Source organism: Perognathus longimembris, chromosome 9, assembly GCF_023159225.1.
Source record: "Perognathus longimembris pacificus isolate PPM17 chromosome 9, ASM2315922v1, whole genome shotgun sequence".
NCBI classification, from domain to species: domain Eukaryota; kingdom Metazoa; phylum Chordata; class Mammalia; order Rodentia; family Heteromyidae; genus Perognathus; species Perognathus longimembris.
Window position 1 is genome coordinate 64,064,646 of NC_063169.1, and position 12,362 is coordinate 64,077,007.

General features: G+C 41.0%; 1 protein-coding gene across 1 annotated transcript in view; it reads right to left on the reverse strand.

Moving 5' to 3' along the window:
* Window positions 1-12,362, reverse strand: part of Syne1 (spectrin repeat containing nuclear envelope protein 1) — a 367,506-nt gene that overhangs the window by 277,871 nt on the left and 77,273 nt on the right. The window contains 3 exon segments of the mRNA XM_048354307.1: window positions 4,017-4,181; window positions 5,625-5,762; window positions 9,567-9,674. Coding sequence (XP_048210264.1) covers window positions 4,017-4,181; window positions 5,625-5,762; window positions 9,567-9,674 — 411 coding nt within the window.

Below are 12,362 nucleotides of genomic sequence, written 5' to 3' on the forward strand. Positions count from 1 at the left end.
CCCAGGGCTCACTTAGCACCTTCGCTCACAACAACCTACAGACGTACAGACATTGCAGTAAAACTAACGGGACTTCTTTGGTATCCAATAGGCCAGTAAGTTAAAGAAGTTTCCGTGGTTCCCTATTTGCTACATTCACTATTATTTTTTAAATTTTCTAAACTGTATAAGTGGGTGATCATTTAACATGTCCATTTAGGAGCCCAGGGCTTCTAGATCACAGTCACCCTTTATTGTTTTGTCTCGTATTTTGCTTTTACGTTTTCTGATGTATTCAGTTTTGTTTATTATTGTTTGTAACACTGTAATGTGCAATGTGGTTTTATTATTGCATTTATTATGTATTTCGTTAAATACGTGCATATATGTAAACATGTAGGGAAACTATTCTATTCATTTGTCCAAGTAATATTATTTGTGCAATCCTATTTTCAATATGCTGGGAGTTTTAAGATGCACAGTACCCTGACGTTTCTATACTTCTGAGGAGATGAAATGTGGTTTAACCCCAGGGAAGGTCTTACAACTTGTCCTCTGCTGAGAGCTGCTCTTAGCTTCACCCCCTGCAGGGAACCGAGGCACAGAAGAGCAGGCCTTTACTGTGTGAGAGTATCTTCCCACACAGGGTGGACCTCAGAGTCCAGCCAGATGGTGGTGGGGATTCTTCGTGTGTGTGTGTGTGTGTGTGTGTGTGTGTGTGTGTGTGTGTGTGTGTGTGTGTGTGTATCTGAGCACATTGAACCATTTGGCTCAACCAAATAGGATAAACAGCCCAGCGATAAACCCACATGACTATCATCAATGGATTTTCAACAAAAATGCCAACAATATATAATATGGAAGGTCAATCTCTTCAATAATTGATTCTCAGTTGGATATCCTTAGATAGAAGAGTGAGAAAGGATCCTTCTCTCACCTCCCATACTCAGAACGAATTAAGAATTGAAATGTCAGATCTGAAAACAGGAAGAAAATGTTCTCAAGCGATGGTCCATGGCAATGGTCAGTGCACTGATTTCTTGGAGATGATGCTCCAAGGATTCAGAGCAAACATAAAAACAGACAAATAGGACTGCATCCAACTAAGAACCAACAGAGTGAAGAGAGAATGAGAGGCCGGAAGTAAACATGTGCAAATCTGTAGGAGAGGTGTAAGTACAGTATAAGAGGAGAACAGCACCATGAGAATCTAAGCTCAAGCTAACAGTAAGAAGAAAAGAAGCGCTTCTACTAAACACGGACCCACACCCTGAGCAGACATTTCTCAAGACAAGACAGAGAGTTGGTGGACACAGGAAACACATTCAGTACCAATGACCTAAGAGAAATGCACAGCAAAAGCCCACGGAGGCATCATTCCACACCTGTCCGATTGACTGAACTGATTACAATCGGGAAGGGTAGCAAGTACTGGCAAAATATTGCAGGAAAATGGTTAGGATGACAGGTTGTGGATGGTAATCTAAATTAGAACATCTACTCTCAGAATACAGTATAGAATTTGACCAAAACAAAACAAAAAAAAACAACAAAAAGAGGATTGCCATGCATTCCAGCAACCCCACTCCTTGCAATAAACCAAAAGAAAGTGACTTCAGTACTATTTCAAGTATGTCAAGAGATGCCTGTGTTCTATGGTTCACTGCAGCATTAGTCACAATGACCAAGCTATGGAGAGAATGTACGCCATTAACTATGAGAAGTTTTAAAATGTCGGATGTATACCCAGTGTAATGCTATGTGTCTTTAAATAGTAACTTCTGTCAGGAATGATAATCAGGATGCACTCAAAGAACATGATTGTAAGTGAAGGAGGCCATTGACAGAGGGACTACATCACTCACATATAGAATTCACAACAGTGGGGCTCACAGAAGTAGAGAGAAATGTGAACATTTATCAGAGCTAAGCAGAAGCAGCAGTGGAGGACAGGCAGGGAAAGCAAGCCATTGAACCGTAAGGACAAAGTTGACCACAATGGATGGCTCATTGTTGGAATAGCTATAGGAGAGGATCTTGGAGCCAGGCACAGTGGCACACAACTGTAATTCCAGCTACTCAAGGGGTGGGGACAGGTAGATCACTAACTCTAAGCTAGCCGGGACAAAGTTAGGGCGATACTATCTCAGAGATAAACTACACACTGGGTTATCAGTAGCTCATACTTATAATTCTAGGCAACTGAGATCTGGAAGACCAAGGTTCAAAGCCAGCCCTGGCTAAAAAAAAATCTGCAAGACTTACATCTCTGATGAAGTAGACTGGAGGCATGGCTCAAGTGGCAGAGTCCCAGAGATGAGCATGCAAGCTGAGCAAGAATACAAGGCCCTGAGTTCAAATATGGGTAGGGCACCGAAAAGAAAAAATGAAGCTTAAGTGTTTGTGTTATAAAGAAATGATATTTGGGGCAATGGATATGCAGGGTCTGATTTTCCTGTTCTACAATAGACACATGCATGCATCAAAACATCAGGCTGTGCCCTATAAGTACATAACAGTTATTATGTCAATTAAAAGGAAATTAAACTTAACAACAAAAGTCCATGAAAATGTCTGAAGACACTGAGCGTAACTGAGGCAGGGCAGAGAGGAAACAGGTGGGATTATGGGGGACAGTCCACCGCTAACTGTATCACATGGCCTTGTTGGATGCGCTGCTCTGGGCTGAGCCACTGAGTCGTAAGACCCCGTGGCTGAAATGATACGGCATTCGGGTGTCTCCACTTCTGCAGTTCCAAAACCAGGGACCCGGGGTGCCGCGAAATAGGATCAGTCACAAATTTGCTTTATCCTCTCCTAGAATAGACTGCAGACTATTTTCCTTGGGGTAAGTAAAACAATTTTTTAAGTCTTGCATCAATCATTTGGAAGCACTGTATCAGCTACAAATTACAGGAGTAGAAATCTAAGTGCATCTGTCCTCTGTCCACATATACAGAAAGCCCTACCACCGTGCCCCCCTGAATGCGGTGCAGAAACTCAGTCACACAAACTTCAGGACAGCATTCATGAGATGTTAATGAGCAATAGGACTTTTCATGTTAGATGTGCGTTGGGATAAAACATAGAGAGTATTTCGTTACTTGCAACACACTATGCATTACACTCAAGTCTCAAACTTCTTAGGCCCACAAAGCCTAGTGATACCACATCTGAGATCTTTTCTTTTTTTTGGGGGGTGGGGGTCGACCGTGGGGCTTAAACTCGGTGCCTAGGCACTGTCCTGAGTGAGCTGTTTTGCTCAAGGTTAGTGCTCTACCACTTTGAGCCACAATGCCACTTCTAGTTTTCTTTCAATAAGAGTCACATGGACTTAACTTCTGGGCTGGCTTTGAACTGTGATCCTCACACGCCACTCTCCTGAGTAGCTAGGATTGCAGGCGTGAGCCACCAGCACACCCACAGGCTATGTCTAAGACTTTCACCCCTTTACTCCACGCACAGTCCCAGGACACAGGAGCTTTCCCGGTCCTCCTTTGAGGACAGAGGAATCATCAAGGCCAATCAAGTTCTGTCTACATCCATGTCATCCATCCACTTCTCAAAAAACCAAAACCAAGGGGCTGGGGAGATAGCCTAGTGGCAAGAGTGCCTGCCTCGGATACACGAGGCCCTAGGTTCGATTCCCCAGCACCACATATACAGAAAAACGGCCAGAAGCGGCGCTGTGGCTCAAGTGGCAGAGTGCTAGCCTTGAGCGGGAAGAAGCCAGGGACAGTGCTCAGGCCCTGAGTCCAAGGCCCAGGACTGGCCAAAAAAAAATTAAAAAAAAAAAAAAAACAACAAACCAAAACCAAAACCAGCATAGACTAACAAATAACAAAGACAGGAATTATCTCAGGAAGTCAGCCTACTAGGATTACAGCTCATAAATACACGAACCGAACGTGCAATTAGAGACCACATACAAAAGAGACTCTGAGTCAGGTAGGAGAGGCTGCTAGGTCTAACCAGGCTACTGTGTCAGTGAACTCCAGGGCTACGATGCTGAAGCAACTTCCAAGCTGGGCGCCTACCTTATGCTGCTCGAGCTTGCGTTGTATGGTGTTTGCCGTGTCCTCGTGGACCTGCTGGATGGCGATCTCCTCTCTCAGGGCTACCTCTGCCCTGTAAAGCCAGGCCCCTATGGTGCCCAGGGGGGCAGGGAGGGATTTATCCAGCTGGATGTGCCAGTCGAAGAGCTGAAAAGGTAAACAAGCAGAAGAGTAAAACATCTCCCATGCAGACAATTCCTAAACTTTCCCCCCATGTGTTTATGTGCTGCTCCTGGGGTTTGAACTCAAGGCTTGGGCACTGTCCCTGAATTTGTTTTGTTTTGTTTTTTCCACAAGACAAAAACTACAGCCACAGCTCTATGTCTGGCTTTGGGGGGAGTGGCTAATTGGAGATAAAGAGTCTTACAGACTTTCCTGCTCAGGCTGGCTCTGAACCATGGTCCTCAGCCTCCTGACTAGCAAGATCCCTAGATGATTTTTCAAGTTCATGTGATATTTATAGCTTCTAAATACAAACTAATGTGATAAGTCTAAACTAAGCAACTATGATGCCGAGTTTGAAGCTTAGAGGAGGAAAATTAGTATTACAATAAATTTTGTGCAAACAAAATACATGTGAGACTATTGAAAGGTATTACAAAGAAGCATTTGCAGTTTTCTTCTATGGGAATAGCAATAAATCCTGCACTTCTTTTCAGGGTTGCTTTGGCTGAAAGGGAAGGGGCGAAATCACTAATATACCACCAGAAGCATGTTCTTTTGGTCAAATGAGAACCCCAGTGAAGCAACCCGTGTGATGTGACTATCTGTAAACTGTGAAGGTCACCTACACAGCTGTACAGAAATATGAGTCTTCAAGAAACAATGGGCCTCAGATTCCCTAACCTGCTCTCGGTTTCTTCTGTAAAACCTAATTCTCAAACACCATTTCCTAGCTCCCTGGAGCCTCTGCTAGGATGAGTTACGGTACATAAGGATTAGGATATTCTTTGGTGGAGTTGATGAAAAATAGGAGATGACCAAAATAAATAACATGGTTGTCTTGAGTCCAATATTCTAAGTAGGGATAAAAGAGATCCAAGGTCTTGAGATCTTGGTCTTCAAGTTTTAATCAAGGGCATAAACAGGAAAGATAGCAAGCTGTTTTCCTTCAGGTTTATGAATGATCAGATTATGAGAAAGCTCTAATTATAGGATGTACAATTATTCATCCACAGAATATTAACACTAATGACCTATGGTTACAGAAAGTGGAAAGTGTTTGATTCTCCATTTCTGCAACTCTTCTGCAAGAGCAGAGTTACCAGTTCTAAACAAGCCAGAGGTAAGTTTTGTTAGGCAAGTAGTAATCCAGAAGTCTCTCAGATATTCAATCTGTCATCTCCTCAATGGCTGGCAAACAGCTATTGACACAAGCCTTATAATTATATATATTATATATTATTATATTATATATATTATGTATATTACACGCCGTATAATGATGAGGGCAAAGCGCCCCATAGATGGGTCCTTCCCACCAGAGACACAGCCTAGCACCTCCTGCCTAACGCTGTGCTGGAAAGGCTGGTGACACAGTCTTGACTACAGCACTTGAGCCTGGAGAAAATGAGCCAGAGGGGAACTTACCCTGGCAGATACTCGGTCCCAGGACTGTTTTACCAATGCTTGGTCAAGTGACAACTTCCCATCGTTCTGCAGTGGTTGTATGAGATGTTCAATCTGTTTCCTTTTTATTTCATATTGAACTCTGAAGTGCTTAAATGACTGAGAGAGGAACAAAAAGCAAAAACCAGAGATGAGTCATCCAAAGGAAGCCACATTTCCTAAATAACAGTCCATTTGGCCAACACTCAAGACATGTAGTTGAGATGACAGCCATCCCTCGCTATATCACAGTTCACTTATTGTGGCTCACTGTATTGTGTTTTTTTTTTAAAAAAAAATCTTTTATCTACTTCAAATGTAATTCTAATTCTAGATTGCAGTTTTCATATGTCGTGGGATTTGTGGTATATAGGTATTTACATGGGGCATATGAAGTGTTTATAAGAGTGTGGGAATAGTTAATTTAATAAGAGAGTGGGAAAGGTTTATAGGAGAGTGGGAAAGGTTTATAAAGCCTTGAAATATACATAAATAATAAACATTAATATAATGTTGCTACTTCACAGATTCTCACCTATCATGGAGGTCTCTGGAAGGTAACTTTCACGAAAAATAGGTGAGGGATCACTGTAATATTGATAGTTATTATAGAAAGGCAGCTATGAATCAGCAAACTGACACCATAACCCTGGCCCTGTGCTAAATACCTTCTTCTTATTCCTCTCTCTGGCCTTCTTGTAAGCAGCAGCATGGACATGAATTGATACTGTGAAGACAAGAAGTGATGGCACAGACAGAAGGGGAAGGACTAAAGCCTAGGACTTCTCATTTCTACCTCCAGCATTTTACATACCATTTGGTATTAGTCAAGAAGTGATAAGAATGTACATCTCTGGGGCTGGGGATATAGCCTAGTGGCAAGAGTGCCTGCCTCAGATACACGAGGCCCTAGGTTCGATTCCCCAGTACCACATATACAGAAAACGGCCAGAAGTGGCGCTGTGGCTCAAGTGGCAGAGTGCTAGCCTTGAGCTGGAAGAAGCCAGGGACAGTGCTTAGGCCCTGAGTCCAAGGCCCAGGACTGGCCAAAAAAAAAAAAAAAAAAAAAAAAGAATGTACATCTCTGGTACTTATAAGATATTTGCTTTACTTCCAATTATAAACAACTTACTAAAAGAAATCACCTACATCAAAATCCTACAAATAAAAGATACCTGAATTTGTGTTTACATAAGCCTGTAGGAAGAGGTTTACTTTGTTGGACCTCCTACATATCAAACCTTTTAATTTTGTGGCATTAAAATATTATATATGCCAGAGAATGGGTTAAAATAAATTTATAATAGCTAGAGTTAACCATCAGCCCAAAGCTAACATAGAAGTAGCACTTTAAGTTCTACATGTTACACTAAATTAGTACGCTGTAAAATGTGATTCCAAGTCCAGATATCAGTTGAAAATATCAGTAAAATGCATAAATATATTATCTAAATGTGCAAGAAAAAAAAAAAGTCTAGCAGAAAATGGGGCTACAAGAACTGGAGATGTTTGAACATGTACATTCCCAGGAAGGCCACTAGGGGGAGGTGGTGAGGAAAATTTTCACCATGAACTTTCTCTTCCATTCCCTTGAACTCAACTGAATTTAAAGAATGGCACAAATAAAATCAGTTTTAACTTTGCTCCACAGAAATTTATGTTTATAAAAAGTAGAAAATACAGTATTAATTGGCAAGTTAAATTAGAAGATGACATAACATACACACCAAAGAAAAATTTCCCTAGATACCAATTTCACATACCTCCCAAGCCTGTTTTTTAAACTACAAATAAACATTTCTGGCTCAAGAGATGTTTGTGTTTTAATTTTTTAATCTGTAATTTCATTTTGATAAAAAAAGCATCTGGCTTACCAGCAAGCTTATAGCTTGCAGATTATATTTTGATTATTCATGCTTGAATTAAAACTCACCAATGGATTAAATAAGCATATAAATCCTGCTCTTAGAATTTTTGTTTTCAATTTACTAGGTCAATCATTTTATGATGGAGTTTATACCAGACTTTTTTTTGAGGGGGGGGGAAGTGGGGAGGGAAAGGTTATTGAATTTCCAGGCAAAAGAGTAGATGGAAAATAAATCACATTATTTATTGTTTTGTCAAATTCAACAAAAGTACAAATGTATAAAGTCAGGCATATCTACAAGTCTAGAAACATCCTATGCCAAGTGAATAATATTGGAGCACAGTGTGTCTATGGATAAAGATGACATAATAAAACTCACTGAAAACTGTGGAATAATAAAGAGTAGCAAGTAAGCACAGGGAAAAGAGAAAGCAATAGAAAGTTTCATCTGAAATATAACACATTCATGTGTGAAATGCCACAACAAACTTCTTTCAAGCAATTAATACACACTTTAAAGAATGAATGACAGGGGGCTGGGGATATGGCCTAGTGGCAGGAGTGCTTGCCTCGTGTACATGAAACCCTGGGTTCGATTCCTCAGCACCACATATATAGAAAACGGACAGAAGTGGCACTGTGGCTCAAGTGGTAGAGTGCTAGCCTTGAGCAAAAAGAAGCCAGGGACAGTGCTCAGGCCCTGAGTCCAAGGCCCAGGACTGACAAAAAAAAAAAAAAGAATGACAGGAATGATGGGTCCTGTTTTGGGTGCGGGAGGGGGCTATTGGTGAGATGGTAGAGAGCAAGATCAGGCGAATGATGGGGAAGTGCAAGAGCGGGTGAATGAGTGTGAACAAGGTGGAAGTATTCTGTATATGCGCACACAAAGAGAGCAACGATGCCTGGTGAAGTTGCTCTAAGATGAGGAGGAATGAAGGAAAGTGACAAGGAGTAGGGTGAATCAATGTACAGAGCACGTGTGGATGACGGACGGATGGATGGATGGATGGATGGATGGATGGATGGAAATGTTGCAATGAAATCCTCCTTGCACAAATCTAATGTGTGCCAAGTTAAACCTTGTAAATCTCTGAACACAAAAGTCATGATTCAACTTATTCCCTGTGGTACTGAGTCTCTTATACTATTGATTCTACTTTTATATCTGAAAATAACTAAAATACCACATGGAGAAGAATATACTACCCAGTATCATGTAGAATATACAAATGTGTAGACTCTATTGTGGTTACTTCTGTCACTAAAATGAGGTAGGGCATCTCAGCTAGGTGAGTCATGACAGCTTCATAGAATAAATCACAGCTCTTTATTGGGAAAATCTGTCCTAAGACATTGTGTCTTCAAGTGAAAATTAGAAGCAGAAAACCAATTAATGGCAGAGTAATGAGCTCAGGGAAAACAACAATAGTGACCTCAACTTGAGGACAAGAATTCTGAATGACACAGAGCACAGGAGAAGCTCGTTTCCTTAATGGACGCTTTCCAAATAATCGTGCTGCAATCCTTTATTAAATTCAACTTATTTTGTTGTTATTGTAATTTGTCTTGTCAGTGTTTGTTTGGGTTGTTTTGGTGGATTTCATCATCAGGTGAGCACCACAAAAGAGTTACGTAGAGGCAATGGCTATGTGTTTTTGTCCAGGGGTCATCTACAGAAGACTGAGGTCCTTAAGAGTAGCAACCTCTCAGAGCTGCACCTGTGGTATGGACAGAAAGCAGCTTACAGCTTTCTGCTTTGAGGGAATTAAGTTAGGTTCAGACTTATGAGAACAAGTATTATTTCTTTAAAGGCTTTTTTTTAATTAAATTTTATTGACAAGGTGTTGTGCAAAGGGGATACAGTTACGTAAGAAGGCAGTGAATACAGTTCTTGTGATATCTTTTTCTTTTCCCTCATTTTTCTTTCCCTTCCCTAAATCTTTAAAGGCTTTTCTTATTAGTATAAGTTGGCAGAGGACACGTAGATTAAGTGACATAGATAAGGCATGCTCATGAAAAGCTTTTGAAAAACTCACCATCTCTTTCCCATACATTACCTGGTATTTATCCTGTGGGTTTGATTCGATCATTTGTGCTCTTGTCAAATCTCTTTCAAATTGTTCGATCCAAACTTTCATTTCCTTCAAAATTCGTCTGTCTTCTCTCTGGAGATCATGAAACATGAAAACCTTATTAGTAAGTGTGAATTTATTTTAATTGATGGTTATATTTAATGTTTAACACATCACACAAGTGTCTCTGAAAATTTTTCTTTCTCCTTGTCCCAAATTTTTTTTGGAGTGCAAGAAATAGAAGAAACTAATTCTCAGAAAACATGTCTTGTTAATTGCTGGAATTATCTACTTCCTCCCTCCCCAACATGAAGAGAATTTAGTGTTCCCTTAAAGTTAGCAATAAGTTAATAAGGAAAATGTGTTCAAACAGAAGACATTGTGGCAAGAAATACTCAGAAGGCACAAGAGCTGGATGGAAACAGGTTGGTGAGTTGCATTCAACCCAAAGTCATTGGCAACGAAGAAGTCTGTTTGAGATGGGATTGATTTTGATTGACTGAATGATTTTTGATTGACTGAGTTCAGGGAGTTGCTGCCACAATAATTTTGGAAAATTGCCCGCATTATTATTCTAAAGTGATATTCGATATTAAGAGCTCTGAAGAGACAGAAAACACAAGTATCTTGCTCAATGTCGGACTCCCAAATTGTTGCAACAAGGTTACTACAAGAGATTTATCAAACCATCCACTGAATAAATGCATCAGTATTTTTTAATAAATAATAACAGGAGGCATTGGGGCAAAATTTAGTAGCCATATTCTTTTAACAAAGATTTCACATTTTTCAAGAAATTCGGAGTAATCATAGCTGTATTTTTTCACATGATTTTTAGGTGCTTGTAAGCAGTTTTCCCCTGCAGCATCTTGCTCACACTCTGGTGACTCTGGCAAAAGCACACTCCTGAAGGAGAGGAGAAATGTAGAAGAGACAGAGTGTGTTCCACACAGGCAGGAAGAACTGGTTCAAATTCTGACTGAGCTACGCAACCCTTCCATGGCCTTGGTCCATCTTCTGCCCCTCATCTGAGCAGTCACCACAAAGTACTGTCCTGTGGTTTCGGTGATCGTTCAAGGTCATCCCTGTCACATAACCCAGACAGACTGGCACACATGGTTGGGATAATACCTGATTCCTCCTGCCTTCTGGTTTTCAAAGGCAGTCATCTGAACCTCAACACGTATCTTCCCACTTCTCCCTGGCCATCCTCTGTGAAGCTTCTCTTGACCCAGAACTCTGTGATCTCAGTCTTTTTCTTCTCTGCTAAAGGTTCTCACACACTTCTGTGTGCACACAGCCATCTGGAGGGTTTGTGAGAATCGAATGGCTGAGCACACCCCAGGCTTTGGGGTCCAGTAGAGCTGTGGCAAGGCCCAAGAATTTATAACTCTGACCCAAGTGTCCAGATGAGCTGAAGTGATTGGTTAGGGGCTACCTATGGAGAACACCATGATTCTGTAGCAACCCGGGCTTCCATAATCAACTCAATGGAAAGCATAGTGCTGTTCCCTGAATTACAGACCTGTGATGTATGTGTTTGTCTCCAGTGCCTAACCCAGTGTCTGTCTCTCAGTAACCACCCAATGTAAGACTGTGGAGTTGTGGTTACTTGATAACATAGTTATTAGGAAGAAGAGGTATGACTGGAGACATTTGAAAAGCTTCAGCTCCTCCCACGGTGGCTCTTCTGACTGATCAGGTGAACATCATCAAGACCCACATTATCCTGTTATTATTGGTCGATTTTCCTGCCCAGGAGAACACTGGTAATGCATTCTTTTTATTGTCTGTTTGGGTTTTTTGTTTCTTCTTTAGTGTGGATGATGGAATTTCAACTCGGGGCCTGGGAACTATACTTGAGCTTTTTTCCTCAAGGCTAGCACTCTATCACTTGAGCCACAGCTCCACTTCTGACTCTTTGGTCATTAATTGCACAGGTTGGCTTAGACCCACAATCCTCAGCTTCCTGGGTAATGAAGATGGAAGGGTTAAGTCACCGGTGCCTTGCTAGCATTGCATGAGCCCAGGGGAAAGTGTTCGGAATCCATTTCCAGAGTATCGGAGGCTTGCAGGGAGCATGGACCTTCACTAACAGCCTTCAGGACAGGCTAAGCATGAACTGCTACATCTGAGACAAACCCCACACTGTTCCTAAGAGCAGCTGGTTGTTTCTGGCTGCAATTATTTCACAAATCATCAGAAGATTAAGCGCTTAAAATGACCTTTTTAGAATCCATTTAGCACATGCTTTATTTTCTGTTGGTTGGGAGGGTATAGAAGGAAAGAGAGAGTTAGCTAATTAGACACCTATTTCTAAGAGGGAAAGTTTCAAACAGTGAAGTCCCAGAAACCAACTGGTGGCTTTTCTGGTAACTTCACATGCATCACGTGCATTCAAAAGACATTGGGACTATTTGCACAGAAGACCACATAAACTCCAGGCAGCTATACCTTTATCTTACTTTTGTCCCTCTCCCCACCCTCCCTTCCTCCTTCACTCTTTCCCACAAAAACAAAGACACATTTATATCTCTGCCATGTTTATATGTAAACTTATGCTTCATGAAGCATGAAATAAACTAACTCAATACTTGACATGCAATTCATTGATTCTGATTTTCTATTGTATATGTTGACATGAAATCTGTTGTACTGACAGGTCTTAAACCTCAGGCCCAGCTGTAATAGAAAAAGATGGAGAAGCTAAAATTTAGGAGAAGCACTCAAAGCTTAAATATGAGCAAGAATTCAAAATCATTCATTCTACAAATATTTTAG